The sequence below is a fragment of the Rhinatrema bivittatum genome, chromosome 3 (assembly GCF_901001135.1).
Source record: "Rhinatrema bivittatum chromosome 3, aRhiBiv1.1, whole genome shotgun sequence".
NCBI lineage: Eukaryota > Metazoa > Chordata > Amphibia > Gymnophiona > Rhinatrematidae > Rhinatrema > Rhinatrema bivittatum.
In genome coordinates, this window is record NC_042617.1 from 517,108,242 (window position 1) to 517,128,390 (window position 20,149).

The following is a 20,149-nucleotide window of genomic DNA, read 5'->3' on the forward strand; positions in this document are numbered from 1 at the left end:
ATGACATAGAAACAGGAAGAAAAAAAACTTTTGATAGGAAATCAATCTTCCTGGACTCATACAAATATAAATATTAAATCTGAAGTAAAAAAAAAGAAAAAACTAATAAATAACCAGGAAGAAACTCAAGTCTATAATAAAAAGAGGTATGGATTTGTGAAAAATTTGAAGGTGGGTAATCAAGGAACAATTTAACCACAACCCTCCACCAATGAAGCCATGATCCTACTAGCTGCTCTACCCTCTGTAAATCTCCTAAATTGTGTGGGATCATAAAATACATAAGTGCCTCTGATATTTAATCAAACTTTTAGCAGGAAATTTAAAAAAGAAATCAGCACCCATCCCCTTAGTAGTTTGTCTAAATTCCACAAAGTTTTACACTTTTCCTGGATCCATCTACTAATGTCTGGGAAAACCTTGATATTAACATCATGAATTCAGCATCCCTGTTCTGGAGAAAAGACTTAAAGGCCCAATCCCTATAGCTTCCAGGACAAAGGAAACAAAAAGGGTTGCTCTTGTGAGCGAAAGGTTATGCGGTGACTCCAACAAAGCCGTCAATTGAAGCTTTCCAAGGGTCAAATTATTCTCTGCATTATTCCACCTCCTTGAATCTTCTTTCTAGTCAGAAGATAGTAAATTTGGCCACAGGTACGAAAGCTTCTAAGGGATATTTCAGAACATCAAGAAATACTTCTTTAACATATTCAGCGGGGAGATCCTAGAAGACTTAGGAAAATTAATCAAACATAAAATTCTTCTCCTAGCTTGATTTTTCTATATCTCCAACTTATGTAAATCCTGGCTATCTTGAGTAAGTGCTGAATGTGTAGCCAACAAAGCTTTGATATTCTTTTCACATTTTGCAAGGCCTTTGCCTTTTTTAAGCAAAAGTTTACCTTGAGAGAGAAATTTTTTCTGAGGCTACTTATGTAAGTTCACAAAGTTGAAACACACATCCTGTGAGGGAGGCCTCCATGTGGGATACCATGGCTCAGACTTGCCCCAGGGAAGCATCTGAGGGTGTTTTGGCAAAGGAGTCAAAACAAACTTTATTGGGGTGGGGGATAAGGAAAGATACACTACTGCAGCTAAGTTCTCATCATTTCTTCCTTCATTCATACCAACATTAAAAAGTCCTACCTCATATTGATTTTCCTCCACCATGAGTTCTCTTATACCCTGATTCAAAGAATCTGATAGAGCTTCCACTCCAAACACTCAAGCAGTGTTGCCGGCATCCATCCAGACTTTTAGCACCAACAGTGCTGCATTATCAGGCCGCAATGATGTTCCCAACAAGATATTACTGGCCTCTGCCAACAGCTGAGGACGAGGGGGAGATCTCCCATTGGAGCTCAAAGATGCCTTAGGAGAGACAGAGACAAATTCCATCTCTTACATCTCTCCACTATCTGAGTGCACAAGCTGCAAGACATAGGCAACAAACTAGTCCAAGGCCATCCACTGGCAACTATGCTTCAGGGTAAGTTCTTAGTTTCTCTTTCCTCTTGATAGAAACAACTAATTAATTGTCTTGCTCCCTCTCACAGCTACAGGCTGCCTGCTTGCCATCTTGAACCCTCCCTTCCTTGCTCTTTGAATGTTTGTACATCTTTATTTTATTTTTATTTATTTATTTATTTATTTAAAACTTTTATATACCGGCATTAGTATGCAAACATCATATCAAAAATTACCTCATGATGTTCAAGCATTATTTGATAGAAATTCTCAAAGTTCCTGCTCAGTCAATACCACCAATTGTGAGAGCTATTTATGTTCCAAAATGAATGAAAACAAAGATTGAATACATATTAATATCTGAGGGCAGTTTGAATTTTACTGCCCTTCTGGAAACATCAGATGAGAAGTTGGTTCTTCATGCACTGCTGATTGTAACTTTGGGTGTTGATCCAGATAGGCACTGGCTGTTTAAACACTTTTTTAAAATATTGGGAAGAGCAATTTTTGAAGTTAAAATGCAGGGTTTTTCTGCATGTATCCAATGAAACACTGAAGAGCCGAAGACAGTTTTGTTAAGATCTGGTATTCTTCCATTAGGAGTTTACTGCACTTGCTGTTGTCCTTTTATTTTAATTAGTTTTCTTTGTTTTGTGGCATTGGTCCTCAATTATGGTAGACTTTAGTGTTGACAGGATATTTGATTTAAAATTTCTCTTATTTTTGCAGAAATATACAAAATATTTATTTCAAGTTATTTTTGAATGGCATTTGATATATGGTATAAATAAATATTTAAGAAAAAAAAAGTACCATGCTGGGTCAGTCCATCGACCCCAGCATCTTTTGTCCAACAGTTGCCAGTCTGGGTCATTAGAACGTACTTGGCAGATCTCAAGGAGTAGATCCAGTTCCTTGTTGCTCACTCCCAAGAATAAGTGGTAGCTTTCCCTACTGGCCTAATTATGTCTAACAGTAGTTTGCCAATAATTGTGTGAGAAACAAAATAGGAGGCAAAGCATAATTTCAGGGAGTAAAACGACAGTCATTCTGATGACATAAAAACATGGAAGCAGGTGGATGCTGTTGAACTGAAAGAATATATAGGCCTCCTCTATTTGTGTGACTTGTTCTATGGAGGCCACAAACTCCTGAAAGGGTTGTGTTCTCCACACACAGGTCATTCCTTCTTTCGTGCTACAGTGAGTTTGAAAAGATTCCAACAAATAGCAGTGCACAGACATTTTGGTAATGAAGTTAGTAGGAGCAAAGGAGAACTGTGAACAAATTAGCTGCCTTCCATGGTATGTGGACACTGTTTGTGGTATGTGCCAGAGATGCACCACACTGTAGACTAGCAACTGGTATATCTGAGGAATTTGCCCCTTTAGACAGTTTAAGCCTAGCAAGGCTTCACAGTATGAAAATCAAAATTTGGTGGTGCTGTGATGTGGCAATATTGTATCTCATGAATGAGGGTATCTACTTGGGGAAGCAGCTGGAAAAAAACAGCACCAACAGTAGTAAGGTAGTCATGTTGTACAAACACCTGTTCAGCTTTGGTACAGATCATGAAGGAAAGAATGTTGTGGATGATAACTTCTTCTCCAGCACAGACTTAGTGGAAAAATTGCTAAGTGAAAATACAGTCTACCTGGGCACCATCAGAAAAAACAAGGCTGACATTCCAAAGGAAATGCAGCCTGATCCCAAAAGATAGTCTTAATCATCTTTATTTATGATGGAGACCTTAGTCTTGTATTTGCCTAAAAACTCTAAAGCAGTAATGTTGTTCTTTCAACCATGCTGTATGACACGACTGCATTTGGACAGGAAAGAAAACCAGTTGGAGAGGAAAGGTGAGATGGACTATCTGGAACACTTAGTACATATGACTATTTACAAACAGAAAATAAGCAAGTGGGCAATGATAATGTTTTCCAATTGGATTGATGTTGGTGAAATTGCCAGCTTGCTTTGAATGAGATCATCCTGCTTGGAACAGCAGATTACCTCGATAAGGATGGCCCCCTATTCCTTAGATGGGAGAGCAACTGATTGCTGGACTGACCAAATGAAGACTACAAAATACTGATAATCTGACCAGGCCTATCAGAACTGCACTGATTGCATTGGACTACATAATGCCAGTATCCACGACTGCACTTATTAAGGTTAAAAGAACATGTTGTGTTGGCTATGTCAGAGCAGCAGACTGCAAATCTCAAAAAAGTGAGGACTGCAAAAGGCGAGGCGAGCACATACAGTAACTACCATAAAGCTGTGTTCTGTCTGTGTTCAGTGAAAAAAGTTTGTGTTGATGCGTTTATCTTAATACTTATTCTGAGTTATTGAAAATAGAGTTTCTGAGAAAAAGGGACTTTTTTGTTCCTAATTTTATAGGGCCCAGTATTCAAAACGTATTTAGCACTAGATAGCCAAATAAGTACGACTTATCCAGCTATGTAATGGCTGCTGAGTATCCGGTTATGTTCAGCAGCCACTACATAGCCTGATAAGTCCCTTATCTGGCTATCTGAATAGCCAGATAAGTTGTGGGTGGACAGTGGGCTGATCAAGGTGATGTTCTTTTATCTAGTTAACCTAACTGGTTAAGTAGCGATATTCGCTCTTATCCATTAAGTTAATTGGATAAGTTAGAGCAGGTCTCACTTAGCCGGATATAACTTATTCTGCTAAATAGCAACTTCTGTGCAGATATTCAGTGGCATAACCGTGCTACTGTGCTACTGAATATCCATTGTAACTTAGATATTATATCTGACTAAGAGCCTAATTCATTAAGGGCCAGATTTTAAAAGGTTATGCACGCCATGTAAGTCCCGGGGCTTTACTAAAGGGGCGGGGTCAGGCTTCTGGCACAGCAGCCATATTGGCTGCTGTGCCGGGGATCGCGTGCCGGCCTAGAGTCAGGCACAAAAGGTAAAATAAAGGTTAAGGGGGGGTTAGAGTACAGCCGGGGGGGGGGGGGGGGGGGGGGGAGAGAAGGGGTGGGAAGGTCAGGCTAGGGGGAAGGGAAGTTCCCTCTCAGGCCGCTCTGATTTCAAAGGGAACAAGGGAAGGCAGCGCGGCTCGGTGCGCACAAGGTGCACAATTGTGCACCCCCTTGCGCGCGCCGACCCCTGATTTTATAACTTGCACGTGCACCATTTTAAAATCTACCCCTAAGGCTTTTTCCCCATTCTTTGTCAATGGGGGAAAAAAAGCTTAATGAATAAGGCCCTAAGTTGCTTACCTGGATAACTTTAAAAATTGGGTCTCTGAAAAATAAAATTGTGTTTTCATGGAAAAAATATTTTTGTTTTTTCTTTTTACTAAAAATGTTTAATGTTAAAATGAATCATGTTTTCCAGCGTTCTTTAGTACTGTTTATTGGGTAATTAGGTTGGGGTTCAAAAGAACCCAAAAGTTACACCAGTATTGACTTTTAATGGGGTCTGAATGTCCTCAAGGGTATTAATGGTTCTTTTGGGGGTGGGGGGGGGGGGGGGGTTTCATGAGATTTGGTGAGACCTAAGTCAAATCTAAGAAGAAGATCTTTAGAAGTATCTGTAAACAGAAACATGTTTGAAAGTGAAAGGTTATTTAATTTAACAATGGCCTCAAATATATTCTTAGAATGAGGGAACAGCAAAGCACAACTGATCTGACATTTTAAGAATACAATTAAACAACAACAAAAAAAAACTTTAGTGTGATATTACTGGGAAATATTGATATACTGTATAATTCAGATGAAGTGGTGAAGGAAATATTTCCAACTCAGGAACACATTTTTCTTGCCAAGTCTTTTCTCTTTGTGACATTGAATTTCGTATGTTTTGCCTCTGTACTTAGAAGATAATGATTTCATTTTGTAAACTAAAAATGGTGAGTTGGCCCATCCCTGTTGCTCATGTTGCAGCAGCATCAAGACTCAAGTTTCTCTTGAGCAGCTAGGGTCAGGAACACCACAGTAGTTACAGGCTTGATCCCAGTAAGGGAGGAATGGTGGCTGTTACCGCATGGCCACACTTAACAGCAGAGGGGAGGTTTTGGAGGAAACTTCCCATTAGCCTGTTGGCCAGTGAAGGCACGTATGTGTCTTGGGCATACCATCTGAAGTGGGAGGCTCGCAATGAGGGAAAAATAGGGAATACTAAAAAAAACAAAAAACATATATATTACAGAGCTTATTCTTTTTTTCTTTTACAGGCCAGCAGCACTCAATGAAATCCTCATCAACTGGTTGCAAGAGGTTCACTGCAGTTCACCACCTTCCACCTGTTCCAAATTATAATTGGTTAAGGGTCATCAGTTTTTAAGATTGCCAAATTAATTAAATTATGAAATAACTTCTCGTCTATCCCAGTAGTACACAGATCTTTGCATTTCGGCATTCTTGCCATGAGTACTTGCGCATTCTGCCACATTATTTAATAGTTTTTTTTATTGGGGGGGGGGGGCAAGGAAATGTAGCTAGGTTTTCATATAAATTTTTATTTAGCAGAATAGGATCCTTTTTCAAATTAAACCAATCAGTGATGATTATGAACTTTATTTAGGAATCTTCATTTCCACTTTTTATTTTATTTTTCCTGGAAATTTCAGTGGTGGTTATCATTGGAGAAATAAGTGAAAAAATGATTCACTATTTTTCCAGGTAAATCTTTGTGTTCTTGTTGTAATAAACACTGTTAAATTCCTGGGAAGCATAAAATAAAAACTGAAATTGAATATCCCTGACTAAATTATACCTATCTCAGTAATGCTCAATTAATCTAAGTAGGTAATTATATTTCAGAGCATTTATTATGATCCATAATATCCTTACAGATTAAGACCACCATAAATCTATTATGAAATCATTGGTAAACTATGAGAAAATTGGTCAATTCCTGGTGTCATTCTGATGGTTTGTACAAGCATACAAAATCATAACCAGGCTGACAAAATATTTAAATGCTATAATTATGATGAGGCCCTTAATTTGATGTGATAGGCATTTTTTTTCAAACATTATATGCCAGGAGAGGAGGAATTAAAAGAACAAACTTTTTTTTTCTTTATTGGACCAGTCAGTTCCCAGCACAGAAGTGTAGAAGGTAGCAGCATACCAGTAAAGAAGACTCTGGTCACTGACAAATTTTCAACAAATCTGAGCATTTCTGAGGGTCACCACTGACACGGATAAGTTTATATGCTGAATTACTGAGCAAGAGCGTAGCATAGAGAGAATCCTATGCAGTATAATAGTCTGGTACAGATGTCGTCAGTAATCTGGCTTTCATGTATTAGAAAATGAGATCTACTAGTTGTTTGTGGCCTTTGATCATCCAAAATTCCTCCCCTGGTGTATAGTAGAAGAAAACCGTATGAATTGATATGTTCTTCTGTGTTCATAAGTAGTGGTAACGCTCACTTTTCATCCCAGCATCACTGTGTGCCTTAAAAAAAACAACAAAAAAACTGGATATGGTTTATAATAATTGAGCTCAGGTCTCTCTTACTGCTCCACAGCTTTAGACAAACTACAGTATTGCCAAGAATATTGAGTTTCGGCTTCTGGAAAATCATAAATGCTTTCTGTTTAGGATAGCACTAGTCTGTTAAACTTTATGCAATTAGTGGCTTATCTGTTGCTGGCTCCATTCCTTCTATGGTTTCAGCAAGTAATATTTTCTTTATATTTGGGAGTCTTTCTTGATCATCTCCAGTGATACCTTTATAAATTCATGATACAGTATAATTTTAAAAATAAAGTATGACTATATAAAGTTTTGTTGTGTAATAAAAGAATATGAGGGAATTTTCATGCTGTGAATAGTAGTAGTCCATGATTGGTGTCTGCTTTTTATATCTTTTCTGTTATATGATTTTTGGAAAGTTATTTAGTTTCCCTGATGTACAACATATGTTGTGTTATGTCAGTGAGAAATTTACTTTATGAAAGCAAAACAGATAATTTTAATATTGTATGCTAATACATTTTTTCAACTGATTTGATTTGTATTAAGTATTTTCACTTTCGTTTTTGGAGTTGTACATTGATTTCACTGCAGTTTGCAGAGAGGGATGCTGAACATTCCAGAGACATCTAGTGTTTATCATTTTGAGGCATGCAGCCCCTATCTTTCTCCCTGACTTTCCAACAAAGGAGGCATGTTTTGGAAGAAGCCAGAGCCAGTGGAGAAAACCCATCAGAGCACCAGTGCAAGTAGGCTTTATGAGCAGTGTCCTCAGCTTTTCAGTGTCACACAGACTTCAGCAGAATCACTCACTTGCCACAGAATCCACCCTCTACCCCTCATTGCTTCTGCCACTGGCTCCATACCTCTGTGTACTATCTCTGAGCCAGCTCATAAAAGTGCCGCCAGTGCCTGATGACTCAGAGATAGTAAACAGAAACACATTTTGCTAGCACAGTCGGCAGGTGCAGAAGGGGGAGAAGACACTGAAGAGGAGAAAGGAGGGAGAGGTCACATAAACTTCATATGATTTACTCTTATTTCTGTTTTCCTTACTTTGCTTTTATTTTTGTCAACTGTTTAAAATCTCAATTTGTTTAATGGTGGTCATTTATTTATTTATTTAGTTTATTTATAACCCGCCTTTCAGGCACTGCAAAGTATATTACATTCAGGTATTGTTGGTACTTCCCTGTCCCCAGAAGGCTCACAATCTAAGTTTATGGTAATGATATCAAAGCATGGCAGCATTTTCATGCCCTGCTGTAGACACAAAATGTCACTCGTGGAAGGCCAAAATTTCCTGCTACTGCATTGTGAAAACCCATGATCCATCTGAATAAAGATCTGCTCAAGAATGTCACCGTAACCTCTTGTAGGCAAAACAAATCAAGCTCTGAGCTGAGTGAGACGCATGAACAAAATCCCCCAGAGGTATGAAAAATCTATGGTTAAGCTTTATAGTAGTATTCAGCTACTTCAGTGCTTTACAACAAAGCTGGACCAAGAACAAGGATATCAAAATTAGCTGGTCACAAGGGTCATTTAAATCAAAATATTAGATTGGGTGGGCCACATTACCATCGTTCCTCCTTCCCCTACCCCTCCCTTGAAACTCTATCTCCCTTTCCCCATTGCTCCCATGGACCTGCTTCCTGGCCAGTCTTTGTCCCAAGAGCAGCGGAAGCAGCAAGTTGTGAAGGAGCACAGGCCATAAACTAAGCTAATCCGAAATCCCAGGCTCTGGTTGCCGCATCTCCTCCTGGCTTTGGTATGGAAAGCAGGGCCTTGGAAACACATGTTTGTTCAATCTGTGTCCTGCACTCCTTTACAGCTTGCCCTTGGGACCACCACAGGCAGGACCAGTACTAACTTGCTTCCTGAGGGAGATGGTTCAGCGGGGCCAGAGAAGGAAACGAGATGGTTTGCAGAGGTGAGCATGGCTGATTTTTGTGTGGGTGATGAGACAGTGTGTTGTCAAAAAACAAAACAAAACCTGTGGCCCAAATTCTGTATGTGTGACACCCATGGTCAACAGCAAGGAGTTTTTCTGCTTCATAAAGTGGAAGAAGCTAGGAATGAGAAGCATTGGTTATGTCGGGGTGAAAGGTGTTCTGGCCAGCTCTGAACTGTGGTCTGCTTGGTTTGAGGCTGGTGCATTGTGTGCTGAGCCATAGAGTGGTGCAGGTAAGAAGAATTTAAATACGGAGTTAAACATTCAGATGTGCTTAGCTGTAGCCCAGCGCATTGAAAAACATATCTAACAGCTTTGGGAGCGACTACAATAGAGCCGTTTGATTTCTGTTAAAATTGTTTTACCCTACCTTTGTTTTGTTAATCCTTGCTCTAGGGCCTCTTCAGTTTTACTTATATTTTTTCATAAATGTTTGTTTCTTAACAACCAGTCTTCTTGCTTACATTAATTTGTTTTTCTATGTTAAACCTTATTTTGTTTCTAGCTCTAGTAAACTTTCTAATGTGTTTTTATATGTCAATGTTTTCTGTGTATGTCTCATATTTTAAGGTCTTTGAGTAGTTTTATTTATCTAATACTGTCACTGCACAGCAGTTAGTGTTTACTAGCCATACAATTTTAGCTCCTGTTCACAAGATTTTGATTATTTATATTTCGCTTCTAGATACTGTTGTGGGTCCCTCCTGATGCAGCCCCACTGGCAAAACATGGCCTTGTCGGGGGATTGTATTGAATTGAACTCTCATCAGAATTAAATCACTCACCCTTGGATTTAGCACAATACGATAACATGTTGATAATGCCTGCATTAAGAAAAAGGGGCATGTTAATGGAAATTTTAGAATTACTGCACCACACGATAACATACTACTTCGCCTCGGTAGTATCGTGTGGTGCGGTAAACTTTTTGCACCCCTCGATAATTACTATTTTGCATCTCGCGCTGAGAGAGAGAGACTATCTACAAAGCCTTCATAGTTGTCAAGTATTTATATGCCAATAGAAGGGTCATCTAGTAGCTTGAGGTGTGGTGGTGGTGGTGGTTTAGGGGCCAGTTTATCATGCAGAGTGAGATGTACAAACAGCACAGTACACCTCAGTGAAGATTTGACTTCATTTGGAGTGAGGAAAGATAAAGATGAAATTTCTACTATGTTCTCTCACCCTAGCTTGATGGATTCCATAACATGGGTACCAGCAAGCTAGGGTGAGATAACATAGTACAACACTTCATCTTTACTCACTCCAAATGAAGTCAAATCTTCAGAGGTGTATTGTGCTGTTTGTACATCTCAGTCTGCATGATAAACTGCCCCCTAAACCACCAAACTGCACCTCGAGCTATTAGATGATCCTCCTATTGGCATATAAATAGTTGTGAAGGCCTCCCCAAAAGCGCTCTCCCCCCCCCCCCCCCCCCCCCCCCCCTCCATTCCACTCCCCTCTTCCCTTCTCCTCTTCCCTCCCAAGCCCAGAAATGGCCGAAATGCAATTCTAAAAATGTATTGCGAATTACATTATTGCCATTTCGGTCATATCTCAGAACTTAATGCCAGGAAAAAAAGGTGGTTATTTCTGGTGTTATTACCCCTCATTTTCATAATTCCCGCCCAAACTCCTCCCTAATCCCAACCTCTTCCCAAAATTTGCGCCGTGTGATACCATTATCCTGTGAGTTATGGCATTAATGCCATAATGCATTTTGTTTAATGACCCTGTCAGTTTGGACTTTGAAAGTTGTAATTCTCATTTAGGGGTAGATTTAAAAAAAAAAAAAACACGCGTGCAGTACCCAGCGCGCGCACATGGATGCATGATTTTATAATGTGCGCGCTGGCTTGTGCAAGGTGAAGGGGGAATATCGCAAAATCGCGCGGCAACAAGATCGGGGCCTTCCGCAGTTCCCTCTCAGTATGCTCCAATTAAGGAATGGACTGGGAGGGAATTTTCCTACCCCCTACCCTATCCTCCCTTCCCCCTTTCCTCCCCACCCTCTAAAACCCTTTTTTTAAAATTTTTGTTACCTTTTGTTTTGCAAGTTACTTCAGGAATGGCTCTGTCCTGGGCCACCCCACTCCGCCCCTGAACTGCCCCCTTTTGAGACCCCAGCACTTACACGCGTCCTGAGGTTTATGCGCCTGGCCAGGCTGGTTTGAAAATTGTCCCGGCCATGCTTGTAAACCCCAGGATTTCTGCACGCCGGGGTTTTAAAATTCGGCCTTACAATCAATCTCTGATCTGGTAAAATAAGAGTTCCGACTGATTTTTTTGTTAGATTTGGCTCGTGTAGCTGTAACATAAAATTATTTTTCTTTTGATTCAAAATGTTATCAGCAGGTGAAAGGCATAGCTATGGGCGCCACCATGGCCCCTAGCTTAGCTTGCCTTTATGTTGCAACATTTGAGGAAAAATATATATATATCAGATATATGGCTTAGATACATCGACATTTTTTTGGTTTGGTTGGGCACTGATGTGACAGTGGGCAGCCAGTAGGCACTAGGCAGTGACATTCAATCCATAATGTCAGGGAAAGCTAGATTTGGTCAAGTGATTGGGACTGGCAGAGGAGGCACTTCAAAAGGCACTAGTGCCAGTCCCCCATTAAAGTTAAAAAGGGACCTGTTGCAATCTAAACTCTTTGTAGAGGCAGGCAGTTCCATCCAGAAAAAAATGAAATCTGACCATGATGCATCGCCATCACCTGTTTCTGACCCTGTAGTTTTGGAGGTGAGGGAAAGGGAGGCTGAGTCATGCCAGACAAAATGTCGACACCCAAAAGCAGCAGGGGGACAGAAGTCTCGACTAACACTTAGCGTTGACAATGTAGCACAGTCACTGTTTGCTTCTGATTCAGATGAAGAATCATCTTGTGTGGGATTCTCATCAGAAACGGAAGAAGTAATAGCTGACGAAGCTTTAGGAGGATCAGTTAGTCCTGTCTTAGCCTCCACTTCAGTGCAGCAGGGGAGAGATGAAACTGATGAGGAGGAGGAAGAGCAGTCAGCACAGGCACAGAGGGTGACTGAGGCCCCTGGCATTGCTTCTCAGGGTGCACCCACTACTTCAGCTCCAGTGCCAGCATCCACCCCCAAGGCTTTAGAGAAGGGAGGATCACGAAAGACATCTGCGATCTGGAACCACTTTAAAGTGACAGATGACCCGCGTTTTGCTCGGTGTAATTACTGTGGCAGGGCTATTAGCAGAGGCAGCAAATGGGACATCTATCTAATTTTGGCATGACGCATCATATGAACAGGCAACACCCAACAACAGTACTACCATCTGGGGATGGTGGCAGTACCAGTCAGGGGACCCCTTCCAAGCAGCGTAAAGTGGTTCAAAAGCAGCAGAGTCAGCCTACGCCCTCATCACCTTCTAGCAGCCAGGTGGCAGGCCAGCAACCCCCTGACATGTGGTAGAATCGACAACCCACCATGGAGGAAATGGGGTGGAGTGCGGTAACGCTATCCCGGGGTAGGAGGCAGGCAGCCTCAAAAGTTGTAACCAGAAGCATTGGGGAAATGATTGCCCTTGATGACCAGCCCTTGCAGTTAGTGGAGAATGTGGGTTTCAAGCATTTTCTGAAGGTCATAGTTCCAAATTACAAAGTCCCCTCCAGAACCACATTTAGCAGAAAGGTCATCCCCAGCCTGTACAAGCAGTGTCGCAGTCGCATGCAAGCGCTGCTAGCTAAGGCAGAGGGGAGAGTGCATTTCACCAGCGATATCTGGACCGCCATGAATGCTGCACACTCTTACCTTTCCCTGACAGCACACTGGTGGGACCTGGCTGAGGCAGGGACAGGCAGCAGCTCTATTACTGAACAAGTATCAGGGTGGAGGTGGGCTTTACTGCACACCCACTTGACGGACCAGGCCCATACCACAGCCAATATTCTAGCATGCATCAAACAGATGCTGGAGGGCTGGCAACTACACCAGCAAGACAGGAATCCTCAGGCAGGGTTCTTTGTCACAGACAATGGTGCAAACATGGTTAAGGCAATAAACGACGGGCACTATAAGAACATCCGATGTTTTGCACACACTCTGCACCTGGTAGTGAAGTTAGCTCTGGGGTTGGATTCCAATGACCAAGAGAATGAATACCTGCATAGGTTAATACAGAAGTGCAAGAACATAGCAGCACACATCCACAGAAGTGTGAAGGCGGGGCAGGTTCTCCGACAAAAGCAGACTGATTTGGAGATGCCTCACAAGCATCTCATTCAAGACATTGCCACCCGGTGGAATTCCACCTTTATGATGCTTGAGAGGTTAGTGGAGCTGCAGCCACCCCTTCATGAACTTTCTGGTACAATGGACATAGGTGTGCAGAATCCCCTAGGGCATCATGATTGGTTAGTCATGAGTCAGCTGGTAAAAATCAAGCAGCCCTTCAAGGATGTCACAGAGGAGCTGAGTTCCAGAAGTGTCACCTTGGCTGACATCATCCCTATAGTTAATTTCCTGGATGAACATTTGGAGACCTTTAAACAGGAAGAGGGAATGACAGTTGAGGTGCTGCATTGTCTGGACGTTTTGCAGCAGCAGGTGGAAGAGAGATTAAGGCCTTTAACAGAACAGAACACATACATGCTCGCCACAGTCTGTGATCCCCGTGTGAAAGGGAAACTCACCCTACAGTACGTTTGTCTCTTATTGGTGAAGGACCTGCTGTTAGCAAAAGTCCATGAACAGGAGCGCCATAGGCAGAGACAGATTAGGCGTGAAGCAGAGGTGGAAACAGCGGGCACTTCAGAGAGTTGTGCTAGCCCAAGCAGGAGCAGCACTCTGTCAGCGACAGATAGTACCTCCTCTTCCTCCTCCACTTCAGAACGCCAAAGGCATGTTGCCCATAAAGATTCATCTGTTGTGCGATGGGCTAGAGAGAAAGCAGCTGGCATGACTGACTCTCAGCCCACCCATGCAAAGGAGACACCAGCACAGCTGTCAGTGACACGGTATCTCTCAGAGCCATCAGAGAACATGCAGACAGATCCGCTGGCATATTGGGCACACAAGTCCACTGTCTGGCCACACCTAGCCAAAGTGGCTCAGCTATATATGTCATGTCCACCAACCAGTGTGCCCAGTGAACGTGTCTTTTCAATGACAGGGGATATCATGAGCTCTCACCGCTCAAGGCTGGCACCAGAGTTGATGGAACTGCTAGTGTTTTTGAAAGTAAACATGCCTTTGCTTGGGTTTCCAAATTTTCCCTGTGAATGGCAAGATGAATCAAAGCAATTGAAAGCCTTGCAGCAGCTTAAACTGCCTCCTATGCTCCAGATAATATAAGCACTGCAGCACATGTATCTGACCCGAAACGCTGTGCCTGTTCGTCCACTGTCCAGGCCGTACGTCCCTACAAGGGCCTGACCTGAAATGCTGTGCCTGTCCGTCCACTGTCCAGGCCATACGTCCCTACAAGGGCCTGACCTCAAACTCTATGCCTGTCCATCCACTGTCCAGGCCATATGTCCCTACAAGGGCCTGACCTCTAACGCTGTGCCTGTCCGTCCACATTTGGAATGTAAGAACATAAAAAGCTGACTTAAGATGTTTGGACCTTGCATATTTCATATGCTCAATATTTTTCATGACCTTGCCAACAGTAATGTTTCAAGTACTATTGAAAACTGGTGGTAGTTGCACTCTAGTTCATCCTCTGTGCTCCCATTGTTTATAGAGGCACTGTGTAAACCACAAAGTCAACATAGGTTGATATTGTAGATTTTGACTTGAGTAGTGGTTTTCTTATTTCTGAGAGCTCTTCATATTCCTTTGTCATCAGCTGAAGTGCATAAGTACAGTTAATAGCTTCTGGATATTCAAAAATAATCTCCAGCTCAGTTCTTGCTTCACAAATGGCAGTCTCTATTGCTCTAAAAGCATCCTCTGTTGAATTATCTTTCAGAAATGAAAAAGATGCCATTTTCTTCTGGCAGTGAACCAGTTCATGAAGAAGTGACAGGTCAAACCACAACATACCTGCACAAAGGAAATCCTCGAATGCTGTGCCTGTCCGTCCAGGCCTTATGTCCCTACGTGGGATTGACTCTGTCCTCTATTGCTGTGCCTGTACATCCAGGCCTTATGTCCCTAAGTGGGCTTGACCTCTGTCCTCGATTGCTGTGCCTGTTTGTCCAGGCCTTATGTCCCTAAGTGGGCTTGACCTCTGTCCTCGATTGCTGTGCCTGTTCGTCTAGGCCTTATGTCCCTAAGTGGGCTTGACCTCTGTCCTTGATTGCTATGCCTGTTCGTCCAGGCCTTATGTCCCTATGTGGGCTTGACCTCTGTCCTCTTTTGCTGTGCCTGTTCGTCCAGGCCTTATATCCAGTCCTAACGGCTGAACCCTCGTTGCAAAGGGAAACCTGTCTCTGGCAATTCAAACTAGTAATCCTTCACAGCATGGATCCTTAAGTAAAACAAACAGTTTTCTTTAGTTTCAGGGCAGAGAACAGAACTTCCTCTGTCTTGCTTATGAAGTCTTGATCTGTTTGCAAATGCTTAAATCCTAACAATTTATACCATTATCCACTCTAGAGGCCAACACATTCTGGGTAGTCCTTTCCCGCTCAAAGGAAAGGGAACTCTCCCCAGTATTGCAGCCTATCTCTTAGTACCTGTTGACCCATTTTGATCCACTGTTCACAGTGAGACCTCCTCCACGTCACCACACTTTGAAGGCTCATGCTCCACTCTAGGGGCCAACCCATTCCGCGGAGTCCTTCCCAGCTCAAAGGAAAAGGAACTCTCCCCAGGTGTAGCCAGCCTGTATCTACCCTCTGACCCATGTTGAACCGCTGTTCACATGCACCCTCCTCCACCTCAGCCTTGAAAATTCTCATTTGTATATCTGCTACGTCCACCAGATTTTAAAAGACCAGCGAGAGCTCACTAGACACCAACGGAAACACCCCACTCTAGGAGCGAACCCATTCTAGGGAACCCTTTCCTGCACAAAGGAAAGGGAACTCTCCCAGGGTGTAGCCAGCCTGTATTTACCCTCTGCGCCTTGCTGCCATACACCAGATGACTCACTCAACTCCATGTGGTGTTCTGGCCACTATCATAGTTGCTCAGTGTGTTGGTGCTAGTCTTTCTGCTTGCTGTGTTCCCCCTTCATTGTGCTGTAGGATGTTGATGCCACTTGTCTTGCCGCTTTGCCTGTCGTGCTGCTTTCGAGGGTTCATGCATCTGATATCGGTGCTCTCTTTTGAAGCTGTGGTGTGTTTTTGACACACTCGCTGCTGCTTTGCACCTATATTAAAGCACTCTTGCCACTCCTGGTACCCCTTTGCCCCTTTAAAGTACCTTAGGCTATTCATGCCACTTTGGTGCCACTTTGCCACAGTCTAAGTACCTTGGAGCTCTTTTGTTGTTCTGATGATCGCTCCCCAGATGTTTCATCAAAATTGATAAGAAAACCCCAATTCTGCAGCCAAAAATAGGCTGCAAATACTTCCCCCATTGACTTTAATGGGAACCGGAAAACGAATGCACGTATCAATGTATTGGGGTGCCATTGAACGAATGCAATGAATTTGCCCACCAATGAATACGAATACCGAATCGGACAAATCCGTACCCTCTGCACATCCCTACTAAGAAGCAATAGACATCATACTGATGCAGCAAAAGATATAAATGTCCAATGTACTAAAGTACAATAATTAAAAAAAAAAGGCATGTACAAATAATTAACCCCGGGATTCAATAAAAAAAATAAAAAAAAAAGCATGTACAAATAATTAACCTCAGGAAAAAATGGGACGGGGTGGGGGTGGGAAGTATGGCACACACTTTAGCCCCTATAGCACCATAGGAAAAGTTTATTTCCCGTGTTATTGCTGGCAATAATGTGGAAAACATTATTGCCCACACCGCTGCTGGGCCATAACCTCGCCCAAACCCAGCCCACACTCCTCCCCCGTCCCCTGATTTAAATTGTAGTGCTGCGATGCAGCTGATATCACGTGCGATAAGGCCCTAACACACGTGATAATGGCACATCGCAGTATAAAGAATGACCCTGTAAGTTTGCAAAAATAACATTCACTATATTTTAGTTTGTTACCATATGTTAAATGCAGTTTTCACACAGTAATGGTGTTGTAATACACTAAAAATTTGTTGTTCATTAAAAAGACCAGACAAGATCTGCTAAATATCATCGGAAACCACAAACCCCTCAAAAAAGACTTGATTTACTGTGCACTATTTCTCAGTGCTGCAAGGAGCGTTTTCTGAGTGTGGCTTCTTGTTGATTGTCTTTTCTTTTTCTGTTTTTTTTTCCATTTGTCTCCTATCTATTGGATTTAAAGCATTTAAAATCTGTATTTGACTATGGAAATATTTTTTCCTGCTTTTTCTGTTTTATGTAAACCGGTATGATTTGCATTTTAATGTAAGAATGTCGGTATATAAAAAAATATATATATAAATAAATAAATTTATGTGTGTGTGTGTTGGGTAGTTAGTCTTAGTTGCAAGTTTTTGTTCTACTGTTGGGTTTGGTATTGTGAGTGGGACATTGGTTGAAATAGTGATCTTGATAGTAGGCCAGTAAGTAGATGTCAAAGGAGGGTGGGTATGGAGAAGAGAAGAACATGACAACAGAGATAAAGAAGAAATGACACACAGCAAGGGAACCTCAGCAGGCTGAAGAACCTGTATGGAAGTAAGCTTAGTTGGAGATCCTAACTAAGGCCAAGGATCAAGGATATTTTCAGTTCTGAAAAAGATCAACTCCTGATGCAGATGGTCCTCAACAATGTTGAAATTCTGTTTGACAAGGATATGAAGAGGTCTACTGAATTTAAAAAACAACTTTCAAGGACATGGCCATGACATCAGCAATCAGGAGGGCTTAAGGGATTGAAAAATAGCATATCATTGTAAGAAGTGAAAGCTTGACTAAGAAGCTGTTTACAGACAAAATTACTAGGATCAAAATTAATATGGCAAAGAAAGGAGGTCTGCTATCTTTCATAAAGTTGACAGCAATGATTTATTTATTTTATCTAAAACTTGTACACTGCAAACTTCCATACAATTTTGTGTTCAGAGCAGTGATGTATGAAGTCTATCCTGAGATTTGAAACAAATGGGAGATTGCCAGGTGGAAAGGCTGAAAAAAGAAGTGGGTGAGAATATTTACTTTAGCAACATACAATTACATGCATAGGACAGGGTGACATATAAGTTACACAAGTACATTTTCAAAGGCGTTATGTGCAGAAAATTAGCATATATGCACATAAGTAGTCTGTATTCATATACAGGCTATTTTATTTTTTTAGCTTTTTATTTAAACTCATAGAATATAACAAATAATTTATATTACAAATTGATAAGATATCAATATCTTTGCCTCATCATTTAACATTAACAAACTTAGTCCTGGATTTATCAAAATGTACTAAATATCACATGTGATAGGAAAAGGGTCGTGTTTTATGGTAATAGGGAGTTTATCCCTTGCATAGGTATTAGCGTAAACTGCGATAACTTTTTTGCACTTTGTGATAAGTGCCAGAATTGTTGTATTTCCTGCATACAACCACGGGGGGGGGGGGGACCATTTTAAGCTGGAGATTCAGTCTAGCTATCAGGGCCCTCCTACAACCACTGTGGGGGGATGGGAGAGACAAAGCCTAGCCATAATGCCCTTATACTAGGTAGGTACTTATACCTCTATATGAGGCCTACCTAGTCACTCGAGGTGAGGTTTAGGCATTAGTGTAGGGGTTAGGGACCACTTTGACATTCAAAGTGACATGTACAAACAGAACAGTGCTCTCTTGTGAAGATTTGATGACCTTCAGAGTGAGGAAACTCACACAAAGATCAGATTTGTGCAATGTTCTCTCAACCTAGTTTGATGGACTCTCTACCTGTCTCTCTCTCTCTCTCATTGTAGAAGGGCCCTGAAAGCTAGGCTGGATCTCCAGGAGCTTAAAACTACTAACAATGGCATTTTCAAAAACATTGCATAACGCGGTAAAGCCCTCTCGCACAGCTTTATGCAAATGAAAGAGGTGTAGTTAAAAATACGCATTAAAGCCATGCGATATGGCTTCACAAATTATGAAGCCAGCCCACTTGGGCACAAATTCCACCCCAAACTCCTCCCCTTTTTCTAATTTGCATCACCCTATGGGATATGGCGCTTTCGCATTGGTTAAAGGTATTTTTTTCATGCGAAAACGCCTTAACGCATGCGAAAATCTCGTCCGTAGGAGCTGGGAGAGGGGCTGCACGATCGGCGCACGAACCCACCGGGGTAAGGCCTTCATCTCGCCCTACCGTCGCTGGGCCCCCGCGCCGACCACGCGGGCACGTACCTTCCATTTCGGCCGTCTGCTACAGCTAGGCCCGCCCCCTGCTTACCTCACCAACGCGACTGCAAGGCCCTCAAAAGGTAGGCGCGTCCCGAGGCAGCCTCTTTCGCCGGCAGACATCGCATTCGCCGGATCGCCGTCCGATTCCCAGCCGAATCTCGTCCGTAGGAGCTGGGAGAGGGGCCGCGCGATCGGCGCACGAACCCACCGGGGTAAGGCCTTCATCTCGCCCTACCGTCGCTGGGCCCCCGCGCCGACCACGCGGGCACGTACCTTCCATTTCGGCCGTCTGCTACAGCTAGGCCCGCCCCCTGCTTACCTCACCAACGCGACTGCAAGGCCCTCAAAAGGCAGGAGCGTCCCGAGGCAGCCTCTTTCGCCGGCAGACATCGCGACCGCAGGAGACCGCATTCGCCGGATTGCCGTCCGATTCCCAGCCGAATCTCGTCCGTAGGAGCTGGGAGAGGGGCCGCGCGATCGGCGCACGAACCCACCGGGGTAAGGCCTTCATCTCGCCCTACCGTCGCTGGGCCCCCGCGCCGACCACGCGGGCACGTACCTTCCATTTCGGCTGTCTGCTACAGCTAGGCCCGCCCCCTGCTTACCTCACCAACGCGACTGCAAGGCCCTCAAAAGGCAGGTGCGTCCCGAGGCGTCGCGCGACAAAGGAGCCCGCCCCTTTGTGCGCCCCTTCGTGCAGCCCCCAGGGCAGCCCCCTGCTTGTGATCAGGCGCACCTTTCCACGTCGGACTCCTGGCCCTATTCTTCAGCCTACACTTGGCATACCACTACGACCACCTCTACTGGATACCCAACCACAGCTTCCTGGACCTGACAGTAAACCGCAACCTTTCTAATCCTGTTATATCCACTTCCAACCCAGCGAA

At 43.0% G+C, this 20,149-nt stretch overlaps 1 protein-coding gene across 1 annotated transcript in view; it reads left to right on the forward strand.

Moving 5' to 3' along the window:
- Positions 1-7,468, forward strand: part of EPHX2 (epoxide hydrolase 2) — a 277,061-nt gene extending 269,593 nt beyond the window's left edge. The window contains exon 19 of the mRNA XM_029596221.1: positions 5,683-7,468. Coding sequence (XP_029452081.1) covers positions 5,683-5,767 — 85 coding nt within the window. The 3' untranslated portion in view covers positions 5,768-7,468. The remainder of the gene's footprint in view (positions 1-5,682) is intronic.
- The last annotated feature ends 12,681 nt before the right edge of the window (positions 7,469-20,149 follow it).